Source organism: Pipistrellus kuhlii, unplaced genomic scaffold (genome assembly GCF_014108245.1).
Source record: "Pipistrellus kuhlii isolate mPipKuh1 unplaced genomic scaffold, mPipKuh1.p scaffold_m20_p_1, whole genome shotgun sequence".
Lineage (NCBI taxonomy): Eukaryota > Metazoa > Chordata > Mammalia > Chiroptera > Vespertilionidae > Pipistrellus > Pipistrellus kuhlii.
In genome coordinates, this window is record NW_023425404.1 from 77,954,925 (window position 1) to 77,973,866 (window position 18,942).

The 18,942-nt window shown below is 42.4% G+C and overlaps 1 protein-coding gene across 1 annotated transcript in view; it reads right to left on the reverse strand.

Annotated features, from left to right (window-relative positions):
* Nucleotides 1-14,068, reverse strand: part of DHTKD1 (dehydrogenase E1 and transketolase domain containing 1) — a 50,365-nt gene extending 36,297 nt beyond the window's left edge. Inside the window, exons 1-2 of the mRNA XM_036452820.2 lie at nucleotides 13,827-14,068; nucleotides 1,031-1,186 (exon numbers count right to left, since the gene is read on the reverse strand). Coding sequence (XP_036308713.1) covers nucleotides 1,031-1,186; nucleotides 13,827-13,983 — 313 coding nt within the window. The 5' untranslated portion in view covers nucleotides 13,984-14,068. The remainder of the gene's footprint in view (nucleotides 1-1,030; nucleotides 1,187-13,826) is intronic.
* Nucleotides 14,069-18,942: the final 4,874 nt, after the last annotated feature.

An 18,942-nucleotide genomic window follows, 5' to 3' on the forward strand; every position in this document is an offset into this window, starting at 1 on the left:
GTTGGTCTTAATGTAAATTAATATTGATTCCAAAGCAACATTTAAAGGTTAAAAAAAAATCTCTCTGATACTCAACCAAAGAAAAAGGAAGTTTGTAATGTCATTAGCTCAGCACCATATCAGTTATCAGTCATTTGCTTAAACCTACAGCATGAATTAACAAACCAACATTGCCCTGCTGGTTTGGCTCAGTGGATAGAACATCGATTCCAGTCAAGGGCACATGCCTGCATTGCAGACCTGATCCCAGGGTGGGGCCTGCATAAGACTACTCATCAATGATACTCTCTCATCATTGATATTTCTCTCTCTCTTCCTCTCCCTTCCTCTCTGAAAGCAATAAAAATATATTTAAAAATAAATAAATAAATAAATAAAAAGTATCACGAATTTCACATGCAAAAAAACAAACAAATATTTACTTTATATTTCTTATATTTCTTACAGTAAACTTTAGATTTTTGATATTGATTGACCAATGTTGCAAGAATACGGCAGTGCAGATATCTCTTCAAGATCCTGATTTCAATTCCTTTAGATAAATACCCAGGAGTGGAATTGCTGGATCAAATGATGGTTTTATTTTTAATTTGCAGAGGAACCTCCATGCTGTTTTCTACAATGGCTACACCAAATGATATTCCCACCAAGAGTGCACAAGAATTCCTTTCCTCCACATCCTCACCAACACTTGCATCTTTTGGGTTTTTGACAATAGTCAATTCTAACAGGTGTGAGGTGATATCTCATTATGGCTTTGATCTGCATTTCCCTGAGTACTTTTTCATATACCTATTGATTATTTGTCTATTGGTTTTTGAATGCAGATGAAATGAGCCCTATTGAAAGACCATTCTAGAACTTCAGGACTGCTCCTCCCTGTCAGTGCCTGAAAGTGCTCCTCACTGTCTCCTCTCACCCCATGAAAGCCTCAACTCCAGTGAGCATATGGGTACTTCAAGAGCAGAGGAAGGAGCCCCACCTGTTGGCAGGTAACTGACACGGAAGATCTATTGCCAATGGGCCTTACCTGTGGTATTAAAGGGTCCCTGCAGGGTCTGCACAAGAGCTTGGATTTCAGGCACATCCTCCTGCAGGGCTTGTCCAGTGAAGAGGGGGTTGATTTTGGCAGCTTTATGACCATGTTCACAATATACTGTCACCAACCTGGCAAGTCCATGATCAACTATTTTAGGGGGAGAAAGCAATACAAACAGTTTAGGAAATGCCCACAAAACACAAAAATTAGTTTTTCAAAGAAGCCTTGCGGCCTTCAACATTTTTAATGCATTGCTCCTACCCACCACATCTGCCAGTAGTTTTTCAGGATTAAAGATTCAAAATCCAGGAAAACACACTTATTTCCTTAAATGTATCTCATGATAATTAAAGTCATTAAAAAAACAAAATGTAAATAGGACTATGATTGTACATTTATAAAAATAGCTATGTATGTGAATATTAAAATGGAATACCTCAAATTGAAAAAAAAACTTATAATGCTGAAATTATGGATAATTAGTCCTCTTAGTAAGATATTTTTCAACACCTTACATTAAAAATATATAGAGAACTACAAATCAATGTTACATTTATTTCTTATTTCTTAAAGACCTCAGGTACACAGTTATTTCATAGACTCATAAAATCTTAGATGAAGACTAAAAATTATGTCACTCACATAATTTTTTATGAAAAAAAAAATCCCCTTTGTAAAACCCTAAATGAGTGATCCCGCAGTCTCCACTGACAGGGGAGCCATTATCTTTCAATGAATCCAGTTTTATCTGAGATGATGTCATATTCAGCCAAAAGCTGCTTTTCTTTCCTTTCTACATGCAAGGCCTAAAATTGGGGGTGGGGGTTCCTCATGCCAACATTCATTTAACTTTGAGTTTGTCAAGGTAGTTTTACACAAACTGAGCACAAATCCCTGAGGATGAGCAGATGTGCTATAGAGGGCACACAATTGTCTGAACATTTTTTAAATTTGCATTTTTATTTTCAGAATCCAAAAAAAACTATTAGCATATTTTCAATATTTAATGACCATTTAATACATTTCAACATGTATTGCTATGCAACAATTTCACAGTTACATATGTGCCTGGGTTTGTAAACAGTATACTGCAAAATGTATCTATTGGCATAAGCTCAGAGGACATGCAGTTAGGAAGATCCATATTATGTCTATTACACTAATCAAACAATCCCAGTAAATGAACTGAATTCTGGATAGAGGTTAATCTTATATATTGCCATAGGGTTCTATTCTGAATTGTATTAAAGTTCTTAGTTGCTATTTTGTGAAGTAGGAAATCTTCATATTTGTGGTTAAAATCCAGATAGATCATGTCTAAAGCACTGTCCTTTTGTGCCAACTCCCATGTAAGCATTGAGCCTTTAGAAATTGGAGCAGTGATCTCTGTAAGTTGATGTTTACTGAGAGAATGTTTTTGAAAGGACTACTAGATTGCTATGAGGATGGTGATATTAACCATGTATATTTACTATTGGACCTATCCCAACAAAGATGAAATTCAGTAGATAATACCAGAAGCTATGGAAAGTAGAGAAGATCACCCAGAATAGATTGAGAAAGTGACCCTAGGTAGATGATAGAGCACCAATATTTTAGAGGTGAGCAAAGAAGAATCTGCCCAAAAGTGACTGAGGTTGTTAGCAGGAATCTTGCAATGCCATAGAGCCTAAGGAAGGATGTATTTTTAAGAAAGAGTGGCCTTTATAAGACAACCATTATTGGCCGAAACCGGTTTGGCTCAGTGGATAGAGTGTCGCCTGCAGACTAAAGGGTTTCGGGTTCGATTCCGGTCAAGGGCACATGTCTTGGTTGCAGGCACATCCCCAGGGGGAGGTGTGCAGGAGACAGCTGTTCCATGTTTCTAACTCTGTATCTCTCTCCCTTCCTCTCTGTAAAAAATCAATAAAATATATTAAAAAATAAAAATAAAAAAGAAGCCGAAACCGGTTTGGCTCAGCGGTAGAGCATCGGTCTGCGGACTGAAAGGTCCCAGGTTCGATTCCAGTCAGGGGCATGTACAATCCTATACCCTTCCCTCTCTGATCCACAAGCCCTTCCTAGTGACCTCTGGAATTCTGTTTCATGATTATAACAAACCTCTGGAGATTCTTAACCTCATCCCCGAACATTCCTTAAACTCTTATCCTAACCGGAGTCTGGTTTCCCCAGAGGCCACCAGTAGAAGGTGAAACTATTGATCAACCATAATTATACTCCTCAAATATCGAAGGTGGAGTCAAAGCCTTCTGGTTCCTCGTTAATATTTCAGTATCATTAATCCTTTAATTCTTTATAAACCCTCAGCCTCTGAGGGACATACTGTACTGTTGTTAACTAATCTCCATTTGCCAAAAGTCATTACAAAATCATGTTGTAGGAAAATGCTTAATGGGAAAGTGTCCACTTATTTAGATGGGAAAAGACAATAATACAATACATATAGCATGAGCCTGCTTTTTGTTAAAATGTTGTTTGTGTTAATATTATCTATAATAAAAAAGTATAATATTCTAATTAGACTGGACAGCCAAATGACCTTCCTAATCTCATTCTGGATGAAGCCACTGTGGTGAAGACCCAGGCAAAGGCGGTTAGGGGCGATCAGGCAGGCAGGCAGAGTGGTTAGGGATGATGAGGCAGGCAGGCAGGCAGAGTGGTTAGGGGAGATCAGGCAGGCAGTAGGTGAGCGGTTAGGAGCCAGAGGTCCCAGACTGCAAGAGGGTGCAGGTTGGGCTGAGGAACCACTCCCACCCCCACCCCACCCTGTGCATGATTTTTGGGCACCAGGTCTCTAATATAACATTTATTTTATTATATAGTCTATATAGCACCACATTAGAACATCTATACTTTATACAAATGGATATGTATATATCTATACATATATTTTATATATATAAAGGAAACAGACCAAAACCTTAGTTATTTACCCTATGTCAAAATTTCTGATATTTTTTGGTTTATCATATTTTCTAAGTTTTGCACAATGGACATGTACAATAGAACTCTTTTCATTGTATCCATTAAACATGCTTGCTGTCCACTGCATTCTGAAAGCTTCTGATTAGTGGTTTCTCTCAGCACATCTACACCTCTGCCCTCACCAACTGACTAAATGCTGGTAAAAATCTGTTATATTTGTTCCTAAGCCTGTTGCTGTGAGAAAAAAATAAAATATTAGGAGAGAAACTATAAACATATAGAAAGATTCTGCACTCAGATTGCTTTCATGAGCTCTTTTTAAATGCTTGCTTAGATGCAAACAAAACTATAAGTATGTAGGTTAAAATAACTTGAAGCATCTCACATCTTTGTGATAATCCTTGTGTCAACGGCTTTCTAAAAAACTAACTGACAAACTCCTAGTTTCAAATGCTGTTTTTCTTCTGTAGCAAATAATGAAAGTATTTGTTACAAAATATTAATATATTTAAAACAAAATATGTAATAAAAATAATTAAATTAGGATATTTAAATAATATAATAGAAAAGAAAATACTTAAGAGGATGAGAACACAGCAATAGAATGTGTTCTATTAAAATAACTTTCTATTATTGTATAAATCAAAGGGTTACTGTAACAGAAAAACGAATACCTTTATGTTAGCCATGATACTGTCCAAACAAGTCAGAACTCATGATATCTCCAAAAGTCCAGAGGAATTTAAGTTAAATCCCTAAGAAGCCAGAGAATCGTGGCTGGGTTGCCCAGTTGAATAGAGCTTCATCCTGATATGCCAAGGTTGTTGATTTGATCCCCAGTCAGTGCACATACAAGAATCAACCAATGAATGCATAAAAAAGTGGAACAGTAAATTTTTTTTTAAATATATATTTTATTGATTTTTGTACAGAGAGGAAGGGAGAGAGATAGAGAGTTAGAAACATCAATGAGAGAGAGTCATCGATCAGCTGCCTCTTGCACACCCCCTACTGGGGATTTGCCCGCAACCAAGGTACATGCACTTGACCGGAATCGAACCCAGGGCCCTTCAGTCCCCAAGCCAATGCTCTATCCATTGAGCCAAACCGGTCCCAGCAAAAAAGTGGAACAATAAATTGATGTCTCTCTCTCCCCCCCCCCCTCTCTCTCTCTCTCTCTCTCTCTCTCTATCTCTATCTCTATCTCTCTCTCTCATCAATTAAAAAAATAAAAGAATTACCTGGAGAAAATTATCTTAGAAAAAAAGCCTGCTTGCAAGCTTTTTTTTTTGTGAGCCTCTGGCTGGTGTCTGGGAACCTGGATTTCAGGAATGTCCTCACCTGTCTCTAACTAATAAGGGTGGTTCACTATGCCTACGTGGTGCAAACAATGTGGCTTATGCTGGATACCTGCTTTTCTGGTGGGAATGAGGAATTGTGGCATGCAGAGAGGGTGCTTACAGGAGCATCCCCAACAAAAGCCTTAGGTGTCAAGGCTCTAATTGGCTGAACTGGGCAGAAACATTCCACACGTTCCAGGTTTTTGTCACTTGAAGACGTGTGCGTTCTGCTACCCCTCGTGGGGGAGAGAGCATAACAAAGCGTGCATGATGGTTCCTCCAGGTTCTTCCTGTGCTTTTGTCCATTCTGATCCAGTTGTGCGTCCTTATTCCTTCACTGTAATAAGTCTTAGCACTGAGTGCAACTATATACGAACTCCTGACGTGCCGTGGCCTGAAGGACACCCAACACACACTATGGGTGACACTGGCACTGAGTACCTCACAGCTGTGCTCTGTGAGCCCACACACAGCTTCTGCCAATATTCCCGGAGCTACCTCGGGTTTACTGCACGTATCTTCAGTTCTAGGAGATATCCTTGTATCTTTCAAATAGAGCCCCCTCTTTTCTTAAAATAGCCAGAGTTGGTTTCTGATGCTTGTGACCAAGAGAATCTTAGCTCATACAGGAAGTAAAAAAAGAAATTATGAAACATCAATTATTGATATTTTATTCTCTGCTGTAAGCAAACATGGTAGGGACACTGAATAGTGTTTTATTATCAGGAAGAATATTGTTCATATTAATCAGCATGAAGCACACTGACAGAAAAACTAAACTTAGTGCTTAAACTAAAAGTCACTACAATTCCCTTTCATCAGCTGGTCATACTCACCCCTCCCCCCCCCCAAAAAAAAAATCTAGATCATATCCACAGCATATTTCCATTCAAGGCAGCATACGCTTACAGCAAGTAAGAATGTTAGATACTTATACAAACGCTGAAGATTCCAAGAAAGAGAAATTCATAACTGGGGTCCCTTAGAATCCTATAAATATGAGATGGTTGCCTCCAGCTTCAACTTAGGAACTTCAGAGATAACCACATTAAAAGCCAAGACTTCGTACCAGAATACTATATTCTGTGCAACAAACTCAAATAGACCTAGGCTGTGCAACTGAATTCATTGTGTATCAAACCCTTCCTTCCCATCTCAAATATATCTTTTTGAAATAAATTAATTTTGCCAGCTATTTCTTTTTTTCAAAAACGAAATAAAAAAACCCAGACTTTAAATAGAAACCTTGGTCTGTCTGGTCCTTTCCATTTTCCCCTAATCCTTTCTTAAATCATTGCCAAGTTAGATACCTACGTGTCACAGATTGGTAATAAATGACAGTGACCATTTACTAAGAACTAATTTTTGGTACACACTGTGCTGGATTTTCACACACATCATTTTACCTAGTCCTTGCAATAACTTGAAAATAAGTGTTCTTATTTGCAGAAGCGTAAACTGCAAAGGTAAAGTGAATTACAAAAGGTGGCACAGATCATTGAAAAGCTGGAATTTGACTTCAATCCAGTGTTTTAACTGTCCTATCTAATAAAAGCTTAATAGGCTAAGTGTCCGGTTGTCCAATTTTCAGTTCAACCAATCAAAGCATAATCCTATATAATAAAAGGGTAATGTGCAAAATCAATTGAACGGCTGAACGACCGGTTGCTATGATGCGCACTGACCACCAGGGGGAAGATGCTCAATGCAGGAGCTGCCCCCTGGTGGTCAGTGTGCTCCCACAGGGGGAGTGCCACTCAGTCATAAGAGGGCTGGTGGCTGGTGAGTGCAGCAGCCCACCTCTGTAGCAGCACTAAGGATATCCAGCTATGGCTTATGCCAGCTCCCTGTAAGCCTAAGCCATCAGTCAGATATCACCCAAGGGCTCCTAGACTGTGAAAGGGTACAGACCAGGCTGAGGGATCCTCCCCTCCTGAGTGCATGAATCTCATGCACTGAGCTTCTAGTATGCTAATAATATGCTAAGGTAGCTCAATTGCTTGCTATGATATGCACTGACCACCAGGGGGCAGACAGTCGACAGGTCGACCAGAAGATATAACATGCACTGACCACCAGAGAACAGACTCTCCAACTGGTAGGTTAACTTGCTATCATCCCCCGGATGATAGGGACTAACCAAGACAGGTAAGGCATGCCCTGGAGCCCTCCCTCAGCTCCTCCCCATCTGGCCAACCTCCTGCATCCCTCCCCAATCATGCACCGGTGGGGTCCCTCAGCCTGGCCTGCACTCTCTTGCAATCTGGGACCTCTCAGGGGGATGTTGGAGAGCCAGTTTCGCCCGGAGAGCAGAATGACCAGTTACTATGACTTGCACTGGCCACCAGGGGGCAAACGATCAACACAAGAGCTGCCCCTGGTGGCCAATGCACTCCCACAGGGGGAGTGCCACTCAGCCAGAAGCCAGGCTCACAGCTAGCACATGGAACAAACGGCAGCACTAGGATGTCTGACTGCCCCCAAGGGCTCCCAGATTGCGAGAGGGTGCAGGCCAGGCTGAGGGACCCCCCTTCCTGAGTGCACAAATTTCATGCACCGGACCTGTAGTTATACTATAACAAAAATCCTATGTTATACACTTGAAACTAATAATAGTCTATATCAACTATAATTGATTTTTTTAATTGAATTGGGAAGTCCAGAGCTTATAGCAAAAGGATGAGAAAACTAAAAGTCATTAAGACTTCTTTTTATTTTTTAGTACAAGAGCTAATGTCATTAGCCTTTTTGGTCTGCATTTGTGCTCCAGAATTATTTAAATTTTTAAAAATCTCTAATGCAGTAAAATTTTAGTCAACCATTTTCCCCATAACTCCAGTAAAGGAGTTATTTCTAATATGTAACATACCTACAACATCTCACTTCAACTACTAAAGCTCAGTGCCAAGGTCAATAACCACTAAACACCGGAATCCTATGGCTCCCATCTCCTGAATTCTGCCATAGCGAAATTTATATCTGTAAATCACTCCTAAATCCATCTCCATTTTAAATTGGGATTGTCGATAAATAAACTCAAGTTTACTTAGAAATTGAGGTTTACAGAGGTTAAAGTACATGCTGTTACTAACAGCCACAAAGAACACTCATCACAGGTCAAATTTTAACTAGTGAAACCTCGGCCATCCAAAAGATTACAAGAAGCAAATTATTATAAGTATCTCTGTTAAGCCTGATACAATGGAAGTCTTATTAACAGTGTAGTCATCCTATGAAGTCAATGCTTTTCAGCCAAGATAAACATATGAAGAAAGACAATTGACAAAGGGCAAAGGGAGGAGGGAGATACCGTAAGTCTGACTATCCCTCCTCCCTCTTCTTATATCTCCTTTAATGTTGGAGGATGCTAAGAGTCATTTTCAGTAGGGTTTGTCCTTTAATCCACTTTGCCAGCACTGAAAGTTATGTACGTGATCCATCACACCAACTCGGTCATTCCTCTCAACCAACATGCCAACTGTTGGGACAAATGGCAGGTGGCATGAAAAAGACTAGATAGAGCCCAACAAACCATGTCCTTGGCCTCATAAGCCTCCTGTTCTAATTAATGGAACTGACTATAAGCACACACTTACCCAGAATTTAAAGAAAAAAACAAAAAGTCTTAATTGACTTCATTAGCAAAAAAGAAGTTACAACTCTTTAAATAACTTATTAATAGTACACACTATTACTAACATAGTAATAGTAATATAGTTGATTACTCAATATATAAAGTGCTTCCTTTCTTGGCACTTGAGGTTTTGGTTGTACATGCAAAATTCAAATGTGCTAAATGTCACAAATAAATTACAAATACAGAACCCTATTTCCATGTATTAAAAAGAGTGAATAATTTAATAAGTATTCAGTTAAGTGTAGAGCTGAGAAAAATATAAGACTAGGCCTTTACTAGACAGAACCTTATACACAATCAGAAAAAGTTCAATAGAGTCCAAAGGGCTTCATATTGAGAATTGAGAGAGTTCAGATCAGGATGGCCTGGTGTTGTCTGGAAAGATATCATGAAGTAAGTGTGAATGGAGATGGACCATGGAGAATAGGTAGGGTAATAAGTGAAAAGGCACAGAATGAGGAAGAAGAATTTGGGGTAAAGATTAAAATGTAGGGGTATTTTGTTGGAGGGACGTAAAAAAAAAAAAAAAAAAAAAAAAAAAAAAAGGTAGGATGAGTCAAGACACATGAGGGCATTGAATATCAAGCTAAAGAATTTGGATTTTATTCTGAGAGGCAAAGTAGAGCCTTTGGAGACCTGAGTAAGAAAATGACTTATAGATCAATGTTTTAGAAAAACTGGAAGGGACTAGGCTATGAATTTTAATACCAGAGGGGCTAGCAGTTTAACCTTTTTGAAGCTATGCATCTTTTTGAGAATTTAATAAAAGCTATGAGCCCTTCCCTGGCTGGCAGGCTCAGAGGTGGAGCGTTGACATATGAGCCAGGAGGTCAGGGTTACTTTTGGTCAGGGCACATACCTGGGCTGTAGGGGTGTGAGGTGGGGCAACCAATCAATGATTATCTCTCACCATTGATGTTTCTGTCTCTCATTCTCTCCCTTCATCTCTGAAATCAATAACAAAATACATATTTTTTAAAGCTATGAGCCATTTGCCTAGAACAGATAGACTCCCCAGAGTTGTGCAAAGTTCACAGTCCCTCTGAAACCTTTTCATATGGGTTCATGAACTCAGGTTTAAGAACCCTTGAATTAAACTTATTTTTTATTTTAGCAGACCAGAATTAAAGGTCTACCCTAGGATTCTAGTTAGTGAACATATATAGAAAGCAAGACTTTGAGATATACAATGCTCAAAACTTGATATGAAATATAAGGTGAGAAGGTTGAAGGTGCAGTGCTTACCCCAGAATTTTACAATGCAACAGATATTCCTAAAGCGCTCAATATCCATTTTCCCTTCTCTTTCATGGCAATAGATAGTTGAGTATATGACCATCCAAAATAGAGATACACATTCCTAGTCTTCCATGCAGCCAGCGTGGCCATGTGACTAAGTTCTGACCAATAAGAAGGTAATAGAAGTGATATATACTACTTTTGGGTCTTGCCTGGTACTCTTCTTTTCACCCTTCCCTTCTTCTTATTGGCCAATAATACATGGATACAGTGGTGAGCTATCTCAGACCAAAGTTGAAAGCAATACCCACGGGATGATGAAGGAACAATAAAGAAGGAGCTTGACCCCTTATGAAACTGCAGAGCAAAGCTGTCATACCAGCTTAGATTTTTATTAACTTACTTGTCATTATTATTCCAGGCCTCTGGCACAACCCTGAAATCATCCTATCTACTATAGAACTCAGTACCCAAGGTGGTTTGCTGCCATAGTAGAAGCTAAAATGCTTGACTGGCTCAGCAGCCAGGTAGTGGGTGCCAAGGACCTATATAGTTCAGAATAGAAAGCTGATGCACACCGTTTTGCTATCTGACTTGGTAAAACTGTCACCTGCAATACCCTGAGAGGTAGACTACATACCCACAGATGCTGTAGCTTAGTAGTGAGTGCTCACTGCTTCTTGTCATTTTCAGGAAAGCCCTGGGAAAAAGACAAGGTCAAGTTGGAGCTAGCTACTCAGCAACAAGAGATGGCAGGAAATTCACTCTGCATAGAGGTACCTAGAAGGCAGACCCTGGTCAGTTTGGAAAATCAGAAGTATTTAGAAAACAAGATTTTGAAAAGGCTGGCTAATAGGAGATAGAACAGACAAAATCCTTCTTCAGGTACATTCTAGTAAGCATTCTCTGTTAGACAAGGGGAGCCAGCTGAGACCTCAAGATCCGATAAAGAGTGTTGCCTTCCCACTCAAGCCTATTATTTTGGTTGATGTCAGGTAAGCAACATTAAATTTAGGGAGCGGAACGTGTAGAACACAGAAGCAATGAATAACAGACTGAAGTTTTGTGGCTTAAATATTGGGTCTAGAGGCCCTCATCAGGTACCAGATTGGTTAGAGCAGGGTCCCCCTATGCCAAGGCTGCGGGTTAGATCTCCAGTCAGGGCACAACCAATGAATGCATAAATAAGCGGAACAACAAACCAGTGTTTCTCACCCCCTCCTTCCTGCCCTTCTCCCCTTCTTCTCCCTAAAATCAATCACTATATAAATGTTAGGTCTAGATGAGATCTTTTTTCTTAATCCTCATCTAAGGATATGGTGCTTTTAAACTTATTTTTAGAAAGCGAAGAGGGAGTGAGAAAAAAACAAACATCAATGTGAAAGCAAAACAGTGATCAGTTGCCTCCCATATGTGCCCTGACAGGGGATTCAACCCACAACCTAAGTATGTGCCCTGACCAGGAATCAAACTGCAACCTTTTTTAGGTACTTCAACCAACTGAGCCACTCAGCCAGGGCTGGAAGAGATATTTAAGCAATTTGCTCATAGAATGACCAGAAGTAAAAAGACTGCAGGGTTATGAATTTTATAAGAAAACTATACTGCCTAAGAAATCCCAACTCTGCCCAGAAAAAAAAATAAAACCTGTAACTGATGACCCCCTAAAGTAACTCTCAAGCTCCTAACCTTATCAAAGTGGACTGTGAAAGGGGTGCAGCCCCCGAGAAGGGCATGCCCATGTCAAAGATGGCCACAGAAGATACTGGATAGAGAAGAATCCATAAGGCAAATTCAGGGGAATGGGCAGAGGGCCGTGTTGAAGGGCCAAATAGACTCGTGAACTTACTACATAGCCACAACAAGGAGCTTTTGTCATTCCTCCCTAGTAGGATTGGTAATTGATTTGAACCAGTGGCTGCAAGAAATCCCTCACTCTTTCCTTCTACAGATGGAAGTTTTCTTTATGTATCATAGGTGTATATATGGGGTGGGTGGCAGTTCACATGAGGAGTCACAGTCAGACCAGATGAAGAGAACCACATATTCTCCAGAAATAATGGATTTTGAGCTGGATCCAGAAGTTGAATGGAAAGAGATGAACATGTTTTATGTTTGGAAAGAAAAGTTTATGTTACTTGAATGGCCAGAGGGATCAAGTATGGTGATCATTAGTTATTTTCTGATATATATTTTCCTTTTCTTTCTCAAGGTAATTTTTAGCTGACACATGGCCACCCTGAATAAAGACCGTGTTTTCCAATCTCCCTTGCATGTATATAGACAAGTGACCAAGTTCTGGCCAATGAGATATTATTGGACATAATATACACAACTCTCCTTCCGCCTTCTCCCACATAGCCTGGTAGGAGATAATGATCTACAAAAAAAAAGTTATTATAAAATAATTTGAAGAATCAAACAGAGACCAATTGTGAGGAAACACCTCAAATGAGATCATAGTAACTGTGCACTGAGCACACACTAATATGATCTTATATGAAGAAGAGACTGTCAAACAGATTTCACACATATATCTCTTTCTGACTATAACAATATTTGGCCACAGATGGCCATGGATTTCCTGTTAGAGAATTACCTGGGGTGCCTGATAAAAATACATATTCCTGAATTGGAACCCAGGGGTAGAGGAAGGAAAGGAGGCCTGGAAACTGGCACTTCAAATATCAAAGTGATTTGAGCACACTCTTAGGTTTGAGAAATGACACCTAAATGTTTGACACTCATTTTGCAAAGTGAAATAAGATACCTATAGTCTTACCCACAATGGATTAACAATGTAGTTCCCAAATGCCTTCCCTAAAAGAAACCCCAATGAGTTCAAGAGAGAGAAATCAGGTTTATCCCAAATGTTCCCTGAGGTCAAGAGCAAAATAGTGAGATACCAGTGTGTGATGTAAGATTCAAAGGTCAGGTGCTCAGATGATAAAGGGGATCTTCATTGTTACTCTAATGACTGGATCAACGATACCAAATGACTTTATTCTGAAAATTGATCTGTATTCGTTTTCTACTCTGTGAGGATGACTAAACATACTATAACTTTGGAGCATAAATCAAATAATCAAAATCTCTTGCACACGAGCATGCAACAGAAGAAAGAGGTCTGTCTTCTAGTCCATTAAAACTCCAGTAACATAGTTCTAAATTCAGCAAAGAGTGTTAAATGCTGAAATTAAAGTTCGAGGCTAGCTGGAGGATATAAACAGGCAACAAATATCACGCTGTGGCCGTGGCCTTGCAATGTATTCTTGTGTAAACTCCAGGAGCTGGGAGATCTTAGAACTTTTCCCGCGGCTCCGCCTCCGCAAAGAGCTCGGTTCCCACAAGTTTGCACAGGAACAGAAGGCAAGAGCGCCCAACACCCCTAAGAACTCAGAAGGTGGAACCGACGTGGCGACCCTGACCTCAAAGTCCCCCAACTCCAGAGGCTGCACAGGGCTGAACCCCACACTGACAGCACCCACGCCTCCCCTCTCTGCCCCCTCTTTTCCTCGCTCCTCCCGGCCCGCGCACAGACTGCAGCCCCCCTGCAGCCCCCCGCGCCCCACAACAGCACCCCGCGGCCGGCCCGGCCAGAGGGACCCGCCTCCCAGCCCCCAGGCCCGCGGCCGCCCCACCGGACCTGGCGGGTGCGCGCGGGCACCCAGGGGTTCCCGGCGCTCGGTCCTCCGCGGCCGGTAGCCGTAGACGCCCCTCTCCGTCTGGTAGCCGCGCCGGAGGAGCAGCGGGGGCGCCCGCCCGAGGCTCCGTCTGGCCGCCGCCGCGGCGACCGAGGCCATCTCCGCCGAGCGCCCGGCGCGAGGACCGGGCTGCAGCCGCCGGGAGCGGAGAGTGCGGCCCCGTGGCGCCCGGGCCCGGACCGCTCGCGGGGGGCGGGCAGCCGGAGCCCCGCCCGCGGGCGACGCCCCCGCGCCCGGGCCCCGGATTGGCGGGCGGCCCCCGGAGCCCCGCCCCGCCCGCCCCCGGCGGGGCGCCGGGCCTAGAGGCGGGGGTCGCCCCGCGCTGTGGGGAAGGGTGGGGTGACGCGCGGAGCCCAGCTCTACCGCGTCCCCGGCCTCCTGGCACCAAACGTGACCCTCTGTGTCCCACAGCCCCCCGCCCGGAGTGTACCCGCACCCCCGCACCCCGCCGCTGGGGCCCGCGGGCACCACCGCACAGACACGTGGAGGCTGTCACACACACACACACACACACACACACACACACACACACACACGGAAGTTAGCGTCTGGGTGCGCAGAAAGTAGCTTGGACTGAGACCAAGGGACGCAAGAAGCCAGAAAAAAATCAAATATCTCACCCTTTTTTATGAAGAAATATTGAGGGAGAAAGTACAGAGGGGGGTGGGAGGACTGGGCTAAAGGGATAGAATATGAGTGAAAAGAAATTGGTCTTAAGGTTTCAGCAATGTAGAGATATCTGAGTTTCTTCATTAGTCTATCTCTGACAGAGTTCCCCAGACTACTTTATTCTGACTCACCTTTAACTTTGCCAGTATGGTGGGGGAGGGAGGGAATCTGAGTCCTCGTCCATTGTTCCATTCCTGTTCAGCTTATCCCCTACTCCTGAGAGCATTACACCTATGAGCTCAAGATACTTCTCTACCTCACTCACGCAACCACTGTGCCTGGCAGAGAAGGCGGGTGCAAAAGTAGACGGAGTTGTAGACTCAGTGGTGGGGTTCTGAGGGAGTTTCTTCAGTGTGAAGTATGAGACCAGATCATTTCCCCCCAGAGAACTACCTGAGAGGCTTGGGAGTGGGGACATGAGTCACAGTAGAGAAAGGTGGAGAGAGTATAAAACTGTTCTTGAGGAGAGCAGTAAAATGCAAAACGTTGGGGATTGATGAGCATGAATAGAGATACTAATTTCTGCTCTTTTGTGGTTTTCTCCGTTAGTGCTCAGTTGCCTCGGTACTGGGAGTGTTAGAATGACAATTGGATTCATTTAGGGCTAGAGTTTGTCCAGGCAGATGTGATAGAAAGGACAACAGGCAAAGGCGGTGAAGCTGGAGAACAATATAAAGAATAAAACATGAGCCCTGGCCAATGTTGCTCAGTTGGTTGGACCATCTGGTACACCAAAAAGTCTCGGGTGTCAGGACACATACCCAGGATTCTAGTCTCATCACAGGTCAGGTGGGGTGCATAAAGGAGGCAACCAACGGCTGTGTCTCTCTTATATCGATGTTCCTCCCTCTATCCCTCCCTCCCTCCTCCGCCCACCCCCTCCATCTCTATCTAAAATTCAAGAAAAGCATGTTGTCTGGTGAAGATTATAAAACATAAAGAAAGAAAACATGGACTCTATGCTGGGGGAAGGAGGGGAGGGAAGGCTAACAAATATATGAACAGATCCCATCTTTGAACCCTAAACACAACCAAAATAGTTCCCAGCTCCATTCACTTTCCCTGGTTAAGGCCATCAACACCTCTCCTGGAATACCACAGTAGATTCCTAAATGGACTTTTTGCCTTCGATTCCTTGCTTTTAGTCATACTTCTTCCACACTAAAGTCAGAGTTATTTCTTTTTCCTTTTTTAACATTTTTTTAAAATATATTTTTATTGATTTTTTACAGAGAGGACTGGAGAGAGATAGAGAGCTAGAAACATCGATGAGAGAGAAACACCGACCAGCTGCCTCTTGCACACCCCCTACCGGGGATGTGCCCGCAACCGCAACCAACGTACATGCCCCTGATGGGAATCGAACCTGGGACCTTTCAGTCCGCAGACCGACGCTCTACCACTGAGCCAAACCGGTTTCGGCCAGAGTTATTTCTTAAAATTCATAACTCATATTACTATTTCCTGAAACCTTTTCATGGTTCCCTGTTCTTCTTTGGATAAATTCTAAATTTTTTAGCATAACTTTAAAGCTCTTTAAAGATCACTAACCTTGACTCATCCCTTAAAATTCTCATCTTCCCATTTTCCAGCCAGAAACTTCCATGTGCCATACTTTTCCAAACTTCCAAACCCTTTTCCTTCCCAACTTCACTCACACTCATGGCTTTAGTGAACAACATTGTAAGAATGATACCAAATATAGATCATCAGCATGAATCTCTCTTCTGAACTCAGGAACCTTGTATGTGGAATATGGCCTACTGACATCTTCACTTTTTAGTGTATCACTATGAACTCATGATATAACAGACTCCATGCTATATTAAAATATCATCATTGGAAACTTGGTGGCCTGCAGGTCCCAACTAAACTTTTGCTGTATGCTTTGTTTTCCATGACAATGTCTTAATTTTTAAAAATTGGATGCTAATATTAAAAATGTGGAAAATTACATATTGAAGTCCAGATTTCCTTTTTTTTTTTTTTTTTAAGCCAGAAGATCTGGCCACATTGAACCCACTCTCCTTTAGGGCAATAATCAGCTGGATTTGAGTGCTGACTCTCCTCTTTAGATGGCATGTGTATGCCAGTCTTGTTTCCACCACTCTTACCTTTATGGGGTCTCCCTGCCTGAATTCTTTAGCCACTTGTGTTTGCAACCCCTAGTCTGCTGTGATTTTGCCTGCCTCTCCTTTCACCTTCATGGAATCAAACTTCCTGAGGTTTCACTGTGCTTCAGTGACACTATTTTTAGTCCCTTGAACACCTTTTCTTCCCTATTTTAGGGTCTTCACACCTGTCATTCCCTCTGCCAGGAAAGCTCTTCCTCCTCCTCACCCCAACCCCAGCAACACAGACACCTGGATAATTTTTACCCTCCTTCTCCACTGGGCTTAGAGTTATTTTCAGGGGGGGTGGGCGGGGAGTGTTCCTGTCACCCTTCACTAGTTTAGTTCTCCATACTGTACACTCTCATGGCACTCCATACATTTCCTTATTACATTATATAATTTGATAAGTACTTCCTGAGAGTCAGGTATGTCATAATTGTAGTTATCTAAATTTTGCTTAGTTATAGTATTTTAATGGTTCTTTCTACTCTACCTCCCAAGCATATATATATATCTCCAGTGGCCAGAATGCCGGAATGCAGGAACGACCAAAAGACCGGTCACCAGGAGGTGCATTGATGGGTCCTGCCCACAGCAGAGTGGCGGAGTCTGGGTCTCATGTGATTTTGCATGTGGGGCCTCTAGTAATTACATAATTGCTTAAATTCATGCAGCTTAATGTGAGTATGGTATGACTCCCTGATGGTGGCCCTCCTACTAAAGTTGTTACAAGACCGTGGGAATTATGTGTGTTTTCTTCCTTGCTCTATTCCCAGTGCCTAATATACCAAGCAGGTGCTCAGTAAATAAATTTTGAGTACATGAATTAATGAAAGTAGAACATAGATGCAGTGATTAGACATAAAGAGTAAGTAGGGTCCTAGCCCTTTTGGCTCAGAGGATAGAGCATGGGCCTGTGGACTGAAAGGTCCCAGATTTGATTTTGGTCAAGGAATCATGCCCAGGTTGCAAGCTTGACCCACCAGTAGGGGACATGCAGGAGGCAGCCAATGATTCTCTCTCATCATTGATGTTTCTATCTCTCTCTCCCTCTCCCTTCCTCTCTGAAATCAATTAAAAAAATGTATATTTTTAAAAAAGAGTAAGTAGGGAGCCAGGCCATGCTGCTCAGTGGTTGAGCATTAACCCATGCACTAAGAGTTCTCCAGTTTGATTCCCAGTTAGGGCATATGCCCAGTTGTGGACCTGCACTCAGGCGGGGGGCATGCCAGAGGCAGCCAATCAATGTTTCCCTCTCATCAGTGTTTCTATCTCTCTCTCCTTCTCCTTTCCTCTCTCTGTAAAATTCAATTTAAAAAAATATTTTTAAAAAAAGTATAGACCCTGGAAACCAAGATGGTGATACTCACTGCCTCCCACAATAATATTAAACTTACAACTAAAATATAGAACAGTCATCATTCAGAACAACCATCATTTAGAACCACCTGAAATCTGGCTGAATGGAAGTCCTGCAACTAGAAAAGTAAAGAAGAAAGCACACTGAGACTAGTAGGAAGGGTGGAGGGATGGAACGGGGTGGTCTGACACCCACATGTGGCTTTTTTTTTTTTTAAATCAGGAGAGATACCTTGGCTCTGGAGGCTTCCTATGAGGGACAAGGGGTCCCAGTCCCACACCAGACCCCCAGCCCAGGGTTCCAGAGCTGGGAAGAGAAGTCCACGTAACTTCAGGCTATAAAAAAACAGTGGGGATTGTGGCTGAGTGACAGACTGCTGGAGATCCAGGCAGTTCCTCTTAAAGGGCCAGTGTATGAATTTACTTGGACTCACTCCCTCTGAGCTCCAGTGCTTGGAGAACACATTGAGGGGATCCAAGGGACTGGATTGTCTGGCATCAGAGCAAGAACTCTGGGGTGGCTTTCTCCCATACAGGGATGCTTTCAGGGATCATTGTTCCTATGCTAAGACCTCCCCTGTTGCAGAGCTGACTGGCAGCCATATCTAAGTTTCCATCAGCCTGGTTCACACTGTTTACTCCACCCTGGTGATTCCCTGAGACACCGCTCCATCCAATTTGCCAACCTGCCTAAGCTGTTTGCAACAGCCTTTCTATATGAATAGCCTATCCTGGCTCAAGCTTCAGACTTTCCTAAAATCTCTCAAACAAGCAGCATCTGGCATCAGTATGCCTCATACTTATCAATAAGAGGCCCAAGACAGCTTGGCCTCCTCTGAGCACTACACAAGTAGCAGTCATATACAATCACTCTGTGGCTCCTGGAGAGTGGACCCAGGCAGTGACTGACTTTGCC